The sequence below is a fragment of the Nanorana parkeri genome, unplaced genomic scaffold (genome assembly GCF_000935625.1).
Source record: "Nanorana parkeri isolate BGI_ZX_2015 unplaced genomic scaffold, ASM93562v1 scaffold2655, whole genome shotgun sequence".
Lineage (NCBI taxonomy): Eukaryota > Metazoa > Chordata > Amphibia > Anura > Dicroglossidae > Nanorana > Nanorana parkeri.
This window is the reverse complement of record NW_017308923.1, coordinates 24,379-36,456: the sequence shown is the minus strand read 5'-3', so window position 1 is coordinate 36,456 and position 12,078 is coordinate 24,379. Positions and strand designations below refer to the sequence as shown.

The window sequence follows — 12,078 nt, the reverse complement described above, 5'->3', positions numbered from 1 at the left end:
TTTTTTTTAATCATAGGTGCATTTAATCTGACAAACAGTAATACAATTGTCTTTCCCTTACATTGAAGGCGTAGATATGTGTTCATTTATAGTGAAAATAAATTATTGTAGTAAGCAAACACCATGTACCTTTAACACACATTTAACTTTCTTATTTTGAATTTGTGCTTCACAGAGAAGCATGTCTTTGTCCAATTTCTTATTTTTATCCTGATTATGTAAACATTACCAATTATTTTTGTCCTAGCCACTTGCTTCTTTGTGAAAGGTGGCGTTATGTATAAACTATTTTTAATCTTCATAAATGTTTTAAAATAAAAACTCATGAAGATTGAATAAATGTTTCGTTGAAATCTACCTATAAAAGGTTAACTTTGTTTATCAAAAGCCTCATGCTGGTTGCTTGTGATTAGTTATTGTGGCCTCGATGAGAAAATTGTTGTGTTCACAATATACAGAATTACTGTACATCTGTAGGTGCTTAATGACACATTGTATGAATGCTGGATGCACCTAAATAGACTCAGTGTTGCCCTTTGATGCTAATCTCTGTGCCTTTTACAATCCCCACTACTTTTAACTGAGGCCACTGTTGCATGTACTGCCATTTCACCAGTATCCAGAGAGGTTTACAGTAGCAAGGGACATGAAGATGAAGTAGGATTCTATTCTCATGCTGTCTCTACATTGCACCACCTAAGATGGTTTCAGCCTTATAGAAACTCTGTGCCTAAGGTACAAATAGCCTTCACAAGAGTTAATAATTAGTTGTGCATTTTACTTATGCTTAAATTTAGTTATCTGTGCTGAGGTGTTTGTGCTTGGTTAAGATATGCAGCTGCACTCTAACGAGGTGACTGCATACAGCAACATAGAACCCCCGAAAGACCAATAAATGTTTGATCCTTAATAAATTGCCATTGTAATACAGGGAACATGTTTTTTTTTTTTTTATTTGGAAAAGTCTTATGTATTCAGAAAACAACACTACACTGTAACAATTGTAAATCCTATAAGTGTGTGGGCATTTTATAAATGTATAACTGAAGGTGTGGTATGTTTTTGTTTTTTTGTTACACAAACCAACTTGGCATAATTTACAAGTCATTTAAATATGTGTTCTTACAGTATTCTAATGTAAGTTTGCAATTAACACCAGACCTTTTTTTTCTCAGACCTCAAAAAAAAAAACAAACAACTGAAAACACCAGATTCAGAGCAGAATATATATTTCTAGGTCACAGGCAATTCTTGCTTAGTTAAGTAGAAAAGAAGTATAACTATTATGAATGGGCAATAAGGGTAAAAATGCATTAGTGTTCATGATGCAGCCTGGTGCCTTGTGAAGATAAATGGATGTTGTTAATTCTTACTGTTAACTCCATATCGAATTTTAAAAATGTTCTCCTTGAGGTAAAATGTAGCATGTAGAGAGATATTTTGTTATCTGTCTATATTGCTGTTTTTAATTAGCAGTTCAGCCTCTGTGAAAATTGAACTTTTATTTATATAATACAACCAGCATAAACATTGTAAAAAAAAAATGTATGCTAGCAGTTTTTGTAGAATGGATTCTTATAGTTTTTGTTTTAATGTATTTTTAGATAGTAAATTAGGGGAGCATAAATAGAATTACAATTTATTGACTTGACCTCACTAAATTCTAAATTGTACCCTGTAAAATATTTATATATATTGCTGCTCATTTTACATGTAAACGCAAAGACTTCTCAGAAGTGTTACGTTTAGGAATGAGGTCGTGGGATATGAATTTCGACTATATTAAACACACACAAACTGCACATGTTGAAATCAGAATGTTCTCAATATATTAAGCATTCATATGAATAGTGTAGTTATTTAAAGTGGACCGATATGCAAATGTTAACATGAAGCGATTTTAAAAGTCTTTCAGAAATCAATAATTAAACAGTAAAACAGGGATGTGATACAAGCCTCCTTTGAAGATAATTGTACTCTAGGTATGGTGCTGGCTACATGTAAAAATTGGTCACTGAATGGGAGAATCAGTCAGTCTGTGATCTGATTCTCTCCTTCCTCGGAGATCACATGACCATGTGCCCAAGCCTGAATAATATCAGCCCTCCTATTAAGTGTATGTATAACTTAGATTGTTAGTTTAGGCTAATGTTGCTTTAGAGTGCTAGAATACTAAACAATATAAACTTTAAATATATTCAACAAGAAAGTTAAAAGGTTTCCTCCTATCAAGTATCCCTTTGGAATGATCAAATGTAGCTTTTGATCAAATTGCCCTGCATGCTGATGATATGAAACAATTTCTGTTTAGGAGTAAGTCAACCCAAACCTCTTTTCTGGTGATCTGGAGAATATGAGCAATTTTGAGTTTTTGCTTTGATGAAATTTCACCAAAAATTGGGCACTTCTGAAAAAAATGTCCTTTTGGCGAAATGCACTGCAGTTAATGGGATAGAAAAATGCAAGTTTTTTTTGTTTGTTTTAAAAAAAAAGGATAAGTGTGCTTTAAATAGCGTCTGAGGTTTCATTTATTCAACTTTCCTGGATCCTTCTTGGGGGCCAAAAATTGGCACCTTATTAGCTGGAGCATAACATTGGATGTTATGGAACCCTAACCTTTCATACACTTTCATTTCAAAGTAAAGGGGGAAAAACGTTAATATATTTTTCCTCCTAATTGGGTGATGACTTTAAGAACTCCATTTCTTACTATGTACACATCTAGTGGACCTAATAAGAAATACAGTGGCAGCTGTGAGTGATCTGGGAATTGATCACCATTTGAAGACTGAAATGCAAATTCTGCTTTTCTGCTAATTCCAACGAAATTCTGGTGAAAGCTAAATCATTTCACTCACGCATACTGGGAAGTTAAACGCTGCAATACATTATTTTCTTATCTCCTGTGGATCTGCATAGACTCCACTCACACCTGCACATTCCATGAACGTGCACATAAACATGCACTTTGACCCTCATGCGTTGCCATTCATTTCTATTGGCACCCCAAACATGGCCAGAAAGCTGGTTTTCTGCACATTTGCATATGTTAAAATGTGCATGGAAGCCAAAAAAAAAAGCAGAACACGTCACACAATGTTCTACATGAGCTTTTTTCACATTTATCATGTGTTCAGGATCCCAGTGAAGTTAATGGGCACTCACTGCAAATGCAGCACACAAACACACTTATACGTGACGTGCGTTTCTGGAATGCCATGGTGTGGATCGGACCTTAATCTGCATATCTGGCACATTCATTGCAAAAATCCACACTTTTTTTTGTTCAACCTATATATCTATTACAAAAGTATAAATATTTACATAGATGAAATGTTTTGCTAATAGGAAAAAATATGACTCTTTTTATTATAGTTTTGCTATTTCATAATGTGCATTAAGGTAGATCCCACTTACAGAAAGGTGTTTATTTAAAAAAAAAGGCCTTTTAAACCATATGTATACTGTACCAGTGACAGAAGGTTATCTGTACACCAGGAGCAGCAGTGCTACTGTGCATTCATACTTGTAATGTGGGTTTAATTCATAACTAGTATGGAATGCAATATTTTTTTTTTTTTTTTTTTTTATGAAAACATATTGGTTAGTGAATTTTGAAGGCAATATTCTGGGCCTGATTCTCTACGAAGCTGTGACTCTGTACTCCAAACGTTGTGTTAATATTCACTTCAGTTATGCAATCATGTAAAAAAAAATCCTGTTTTAACCTTTGTCATCTCCACATGATTGTGTATTCAAACAGGAATTTCTGAGTTATTGTAATTATGATTTAGTAAATCAGGCCTAATAGTCTCTCTTCCCTGATCAACATGCAATGTAAAATGTTTAATCAATCATTTTGTTTTTCAAGAAATACCTGTTTTGAGACTAAAGGTAGCTATTGCAGCTTTAAAGGGTTATATTGTGTATATACACGTTTTCAGGGAATTTAGAGTAAACCATTTCAACACAGGAGATGACTTGCTAGGGAAAAAGGGGGGGGGTGTCATAAATGTTGGACCTGGGATTGGGAAGTATATCCTGATAACGAAAAGACAGAACAAATAAACATAGGATGACCAATAAACCCTAAACAGATCAGATTTATACGACATACATAGGACGTTATGATCTGTATATTCATAAAAAGTTCTAGTAGTGTGTCAGGAAATCAGAATCCACATTGTCTCTCCTTTATGGTGTTGAAATGCAAATTAATCATTTTTATTGAAATGTGTTCCTTTCATGAGTCTTCAAAATTCCCTTTGAGTACTTGAATTTTGAGGTTTTGAATGGAGTGATCTTTCTGGGAGAAGTGATGTCCTACTGGGGTGCAATGTTTGTTTTCCTTGTGGCTCTTATTCAAGCTCTTGTGTAGGTTCATGCTGAGATGCAGCTGAAGGCTAGTTTCCCCAATGTAACAACCTTTGTCACATACTGAACACTGCATCATGTACAACACTTTAGCAGATGTGCATGAGTATGATCCCTTAATGGTGTACATTTTCTTATTGTGACTCGCTGTATTTTCGTCACATATATGTTGGCAAAGTTTGCATTGTGCTGTGCCACTCTGTGTAAGCTCCTGTTCTGGGGAACAGGAGCACGCTCTTGATTTATATGAATCGGTCACATTAAACGAAATTATTTTTATCAAATGTAGCCACTAAGCCAAATGTCAGAGTGAATTTTCTTGTACTAGCTGTGTGGTATTTCACAAAATGTGCTGCATACTTTGTACAGGATTATAGCTTTGTTGTATTTTAGTAAATCCCATAGGTACTGTGTACAGCGCACAGTTGCTTACGGCTCTTCTGCATTTGTTTTTGTCTTGTATCCAATGTACTTCTAGAAAGTGTCCTTCTCACATAACAAAATAGCCATGGTACAAGTAAATTTTATTAATAAAAAAATTTATTTTTTCAATAAAAAAGATTTACATATTTACTGTCTCTACTACACTACAGAAATGCCATTTTTATTACACCACGTGCCAATTCTATTTTATTTTGTCACTTCAAGAACTCCTAGCTAAAATGTGTAATACATCACAGAAGGAGGTATTGCTCAGTTTAACTACAGTATAATGTAGAAAACAAATACATAAAACATAAGCTATATCTTTATTTTGTATTTAACAAAGAAATTCATAGTTCTCAGCTTATTTATAGATATATTTTTGTTTGAATTAAGCATTTGCTTGTTTGGCTTGAAATAAATGGTAAGCCATTTACCAGGGATACTTTTTTAGGCAGCAGTGACATAGTTATTTTGTCTTTTTTTTTTTTTTCCTCCTAGAAAATAGTCTTCTCTTTCAATAGCACAGCTAAAACCTTGTGCTTGTTTGTATTCCATATGTTAAGCTCCCAAATCAGTGTTTTTTTACGGGATGAGACTCGGTACTTGAATAACTGTGGATTTGACCTCAAGAGATTTGCTTTCTTTGCCGACATTCCAAAGACTCAGCAAAGGAGGATATAGGTCATTATAAGCAAATGTTGGTGTCGTTTGAAGATTCCTGGTACATTTTTGATCAGTGTTACCTCTCAAATATAAAGATACATAGTTGAAAAAGTATGATACACTAATAATCCCAAAAAGACCTCCCAAGATGATGATAATTGCAGAAGAATTAAAGGTTTCATTGTGTTTAGACATGGTGTCTGGTCCTTTAGTGGTGACATTTATGCACTCTTTTTCAGTTTGTTGATACATGGTGGGTACATCAATGCAAATGGTGTACTCTGTGAGTGGACTGAGGCGTGTTAAATTGTATTGTTTGATATCTGATGGCATTCGAATGTTCTGAGCAATTTTAGAGGATTGCATGCTCATGAAGGCAGTCCACTGTATGCTGGATTTAAAAATCTTTGATGCTGATTTCCAAGACACCATGATAGAATTGGTCTGCACTTCCTTAACATCAATATTGATAGATCCATTGACTTCCTCCGGCAAGGAACCATCCACCGTAATCATAATGGTTTTTAAATCCGCACCAACTAGGTTTTTAGCTACACATGTATATAGTCCAGCTTCTAAGATGCTTATAATACTAATTTCCAAAGTACCTTCAGAATGAACATAAAATTGCCCAGACACAATGTTGGGTTGGAGTTTGGAACCTGAAGGTGTAATCCAGTAAATTTCTGGCTCAGGTTCTGCTGTTGCTCTGCAGTGTAGTAAAACTGAACTACCAGTCTTCATATCCAAATCTGACGGAAAACTTTGAGGAGCAATTAATGGTAGACATATTTCTGTCATTTCCCTAAAATGTATATACCTGACGTTTTGTCCATAGAATTCAGGCGGGTCAACACAGAACAAGGAATCAGTTTCCATAAATCGTATATTAGTTTTATTCATATTAATCCAGCGATTTACACAGTCACATCTGATGGGGTTGCTGTGTATGCTTATTTCCTTAAGGTTGGGCAAGGCTTCTATAGTACTCTGATAAAGGGCACTAAGGGCATTGCAGTTGAGCATAAGGGTTTCCAGCTTAGGGAGTCTATAGAATGCATTGGGATGAATGTATGCTAATTTTGGGTTATTGGTTGCCTCTATTTTTCTGAGTTCAGGCAAGTTCTCAATAGCAAGACTGTCTATTGAAACTAGATCAGGCATATTATTAATACCTAGCTCCTTCAGGTGTAACATATTGCTTAAATCTCCTCTCTGTATCCTCTTAATAGAATTTTTATTTAGATCCAAAAATTTAAGGTTTAGAACCTTCTGAAGAGCAACCGATGGGACATTAACAAATCTGTTGTCATAAAAAGAAATGCTTTCTAATTTTTCAAGACCTGTGAAAGTATTATCGGGTATTACTGTGAGATTTATTCCTGCTAAGACCAGGCTGCGCAAATTGATAAGAGGCTTAAAGTTCATATCTTCCATTCTGATTATTGGATTTTCACCTATCATAAGGATCTCTAGATGTGGCATAGCTTCAAACCACTGGCTATTAACCACCTGCAATCTATTTGAATTAAGGTGAAGTCTGAGTAAATTGCCTACCCCAGTAAATGCATTTGGTGAAATTGTGGATATTAGGTTATGATTAATGTAGAGCTCTTGTAAATTGTGCAGCCCATAAAAGCAGTCCTCAGTCAGTTCTACTAACTTATTTTCCTCAAGGTACACAGAAAGTATCCGATGGGCATTTGTAAAATTGATCTTGATCATGGAGGACAGATTGTTCTGAGATAAATCCAGCCCTGTAAGATTTACTGGAAAATTATCTGCCTCCTTAATTTCTTCAATGTTGTTTGCTTGTAAAAGTAAAACCTGTGTATTTGCAGGCAACCTCTCCGGGATGCTGTCAAGATTTAATGCATTGCAATCCACAGTAAGAGCTTCAATGTAAATAGATTTTGGCGTGAACCATGGCCGAACTTCACATGTGCACAGTTGTGGGCAATCAAGTTTTTTCTGACTAGCGTGCACAAGTGCAGCAAAAATGAGTCCAAGTAATAAGTTTAGTCTACGTTTTATTTCTCTCATTTTCTTTTCTTCCTTATAAGGGTCTCGCTGTTCTGAATCAGCAGTCTATTGTTCTCTGTTATATATTTATAAAAAAAAGTGATCACTTCATGAGAACTTAGCTGATATTTAACCCCAAACAACAGTAGAAATGTGTAGTATTCCTTTTCAGGGAAGAAAGGTGTAGTCTCATTTTTCAGAAGATACCCACATACTGGTAGGTTGAAGGTCACTCTGGTCTTGATATGCATCAAAAAGCCACTGTGTTAATATAGATTCTGGAGGTGGCCATTGATGAAGCTGCTTATTTAAGGACATTAAAATCCCATATCTGATTAGCTGTAGATGTTGTAGCATAGAGATCTGAAAATAAAGACATAATAACAATTACTTGAGAAGAATGCATGCAAAAAAACACGCACATTTTAGACTCCCACCCATAGTTTTTCTGCCTGAATTTAAGTATGTGCAGGTATGTTATTATTGACCTTATACTTTCAATTTCCTAACAGCAGAATTTTGTGTAGGATAGCTATCCTTTTTATAGGCATTTTATTCGGGTTGATGTGTGACTCATAGTATAAACCTCCCATAGCAGGCTTTTCTCAAGCAACATTGAAAGACACCATGCATTCTCTAAGCTAGCTATATTTTGTGGGGGAGGAAATTCAGCCTGTACATTTTGCTATTTGGAATTAGATGCAGAGCTTTCATGAATGTAACCTGCTTTTGTGGCATATCCATCCCAAAATGTAAAATTAATGGAAGTTTATTAAAATAGTTATTAAACATTTTTATCAACATAAAAAGTGTTACACATCTTCCCTTCATCAAGTGCTTTATGAGGTATGATCTAACTGAAAATTGGTTTGCTTACTACATAGATAAAAGTTTTCAAATACACAAGAAGTAATCACAGAGTTATATTTAGGTATAAGATATTTCATTTACTAAGCATAATATTTATTTTGTTATAAAAATATTTGTACATAAATGTATTCTTATTTCAAGGTCAGAATAGTTACTGGGAAAATCATTGCTAAATAATTGAATTCTCTGGACCAAAAGACAAGGGAGTATGAGCAGAGCTTCCGCTCTGTCTATATACATTTGTTCATTTTATAATGCAATCATTATAGACTGGATTTGGAGACAATCCTCACATGTCTGTGGATGTTCTTAAAGCTGACCTTGCTGAAAGATTAAATTACATAAATGTATATGTATTTTTCTAACGTTCAGTGTAGAGACGTTAGTAATGCATTTAAAAAAATGTTAGTTAGACTCGACTAAAGACGGAGTAGTTTTGGCAAAATGTATTTTGCAGTAAGGGAAACGGTCAGTTTTGCTCATTAAGGTTCTTAAAACAAAGTGTGTTTCCCCAAAGAACAAATTGCCTTTTTTTTTAGAGGGTGAATGTTTAAGAGGAGGGATGTATTTAGGATAGTTTTATCATTTACAGTCCTCCGTATTTGTGTGGGAGGGGAGGTGAGGGGGTCCCTTTTTTTAGTGTTTTATTAATTTCTTGTGAAAATTGTTTAAAATAATAGGACTAGTGAGGCACCCCTTTTTAGTAGTTCAGGATAGTTCAAAGGAGTTTCTGTAACCTCAGGAGCCCCTTAAAGTCCTATTGTGTTTTTAGGATCTACTAAAAAAAAAATCTAATTTGCTTTCCTTCTACATCTGCCAACCTTTGTTAAGATCTCCCAATTTTCAGCACATTTAGGATGAATTAAAAAATATATATTTTACTAATCCCGGCTTGGGACAGACTTTTTGTATTTGTTGCAGAAAAAAAAAACCTACCCATTAGTCTGGATATATCGCTAATATAATTATATTGCATACGAGAAGTTTTGTATTTTTTTGGTTCTTTGTAACACCCATGTGTCTCCAATCATCTGTATAAGGACACTTTCCTTGCTGACACAGGCACTATCTGCATTTTTGTCACAAAAAAATAATATAATCACATACACGCAGATACAGAGCCGAGCGATGCAACGGATTAAAAACAAGAAAACTGATAGGAAAATGCAGGGACATACACAAAATATTAAAGCTGATCTGATGTTTTGAGAAGGTCTTGTCAATCGATGTATTAGCAGTGCATGCTTTTAGGGTGGTCGCTACAGTCTCAGACTAAACTACTAAAGACACTGCCAAAACAAAAATGTATGCAAGAAAAAAATTGCACTGTTAAGTCCCATGCAATTCTGTCAGTGATCAATGTGCACCAGGCATGGTTTGCTGCCCTAAGATAGAGAGAGAGATACAAGGCTGGAATGGTCATATTTTCTTGTATAGTTTAACCAGTGGAAGTGCAGCAGTCAGAACATGGTTGAACAAGTAGTGTTTGCTTTACTAACATCTGCCAGAAGGACCATGCAATGAAACTGAGAACATATTCAAGTGCCTTACTTTTTTATTTACAGGCTTTTCTATTGAATTGTATGGTTGTCTTTATCTATTTGAACATATTGTCTGGTTTTGCTTGTGTAAGGGCTACTAAGGTGCTGCCTGCCCTTGCTCGGAAGATTTACTTCAGTTGCTGGACAGACATTTAATCAGCTTAGCACAGGATTGGTGACAGGGAAAACAGGTGGCCAATGAGTGTAACATTTTACCTCTATAGCATTGGGTCGCCACTTGCCTGCTGCTGCGCTAGGTGAGAGGTTCTGTTCTCCCACCATGCTTCCAGATGTGCAGCACCCGCAGCCAGGGAGGAGCAGTGTGAAGGGCGGGAGTGACACATGGGTGGGAGGTGAGTGTCGGTGCGCACACACCCGCGCACACACACCCGCGCACACACACCCGCACACACACCCACCCCTCTACAGTAACAACCACCCTAACCCCATCCACCCTCCCCAACTCCAACTAGAGCCGCACATACCTTTTACCAATTATCCTGCACCCACTGAGCTCTACAACTACTTAAGCAGTTCTGGGCATCAGCAAACAGTACACTACACTGCAGATAAAGGTTTATGCAACCCATGACTCCAAGAAGCATTCCAAGGAGGAAGCCCTAAAATGACCTGGAAAATTAGAGAACTGAGCCTGGAACGCATGAGGGCGCTGCAAATAAAACAAGGAGGTAGGCAAACTTTGTCTGTAACACATCAAAGCTAATCTTGCATAATATCCTCCAATTTCCTAACTCCCCATAATGCCCACAACCGGTATTCTGGGAAAAGAAAAAAAGAGCAAAATTAGGATTCCTCCACAGAAGGACATGGGGCAAAACAAGAGACTGATGAGGATATAACGTAGCACAAACTTGTTCTCAAGCTTTCAAGGTAGCAATCGTAGAGGCAGTAAGTTCATTTGGACCCCTATACACAAGGAAAGACAAGGCCTCAAAAGAACCCAGACTAGCCACCTCCAGAACCACTCTGCAGAGGTCCCATAATCAGCCAGCTACCGCCTATGCACTACCACCATTTGACCAGCCAAATAATACTTTTTTAACTTATGCAATGCCAAACCTCCCTTAGTCCACGGAGCCTATAAGGTGGTTGTTTTTATTCTGGGAACCTGTGAGCCCCCCCCCCAAAAAAAAACAGAAAAAAAGCTTGTCACCCCCTCTAAAGAAGCTCACAGGATCCCAGACAGGAGAATGTCGAAGGAAATATAAGAAAATGTAGTATTTTCATTTTTAAGCAAGTTCACCTTCCCAAGGAGGCGGACAACCATGGGAAACATGATGTGCTCTTTCAACCACAAATGTAAGAGGGACCTCCACAACCCCCAACACAGACTTGAAGAACTTTTCCGCAAGCTGCACAGGTTGCGAGGCCTCCGCTCCTTCAGGTAAGCCAATAAGCCGCATATTCCTGCGCATTCCTGTTTTCTGCATCCTCTGCTCTAGCAAACACTGTACGTTGTAACTCAGCAATGGAGTTCGAATGATCAGTAACTGCATCATCCAGTCCAGACATACACCACTTAGCTTCCGTCAGACACCCCCAGAACTTGTCCAGATCATTATGGATCAAAGAACATTCCAATGCAAGACCATTCATTTTCACAGTAAGCGCCACCTTACAGGCCTCAATTGCTTCCAAAATGGCAGTAGTCTGCTTCCCAGCAGAGACCTCAGTGTCCCGGGCAAAAGACGAAGCCGGCCACATCTGCGCCACCAGCCGTTGGCAGCTGAAGAACACGTGTCCTGCTGTTTCACATGGCGCTTATCAGTCGCCGGTGTAGCCGAGTAATCTCCAGCTCTTGAGGGCATAATCCACTTGTAAACAAAAATAGTAGTCACCAGGAGAAGAAAAAGCAAGAAAAGTCCCCACTCAGGATGAAATGGAACAGATAATAAAAGGCAAGGACAGTGGAGCTTTCACAAGCATGTCTAGCCTGCTTAACATCCTAGCCACACCCCCAATTTATACTTTCAATTGGTTTTGCCAGGGTCTTGCTTATTTCCTGAAAATAAGGGAAGTTGTGTACAGCTGATGCTTCTCATTAACTTTTAGTTGTTAAAACTAAAAATATAAAACTGTATATTATAAAAAAACAAGAAGATTGTGTAATTTCAGGCGCTACATTGGTATAACTTTAAAAAAGTATACATTTTGTTGATGC

At 36.8% G+C, this 12,078-nt stretch overlaps 1 protein-coding gene across 1 annotated transcript; it reads right to left on the bottom strand.

The window, feature by feature from the left end:
• Positions 1-5,271: 5,271 nt before the first annotated feature.
• On the bottom strand, positions 5,272-7,852 carry LRRN3 (leucine rich repeat neuronal 3). The gene has a single exon (XM_018573980.1). It carries the CDS (start codon positions 7,504-7,506, stop codon positions 5,383-5,385), a length of 2,124 nt encoding a protein of 707 aa, XP_018429482.1. The 5' UTR covers positions 7,507-7,852; the 3' UTR covers positions 5,272-5,382.
• Positions 7,853-12,078: the final 4,226 nt, after the last annotated feature.

Excerpts from the sequence above, each read along its gene's own strand:
- LRRN3 (XM_018573980.1), bottom strand. The coding sequence starts at position 7,506 with ATGAGAGAAATAAAACGTAGACTAAACTTATTACTTGGACTCATTTTT.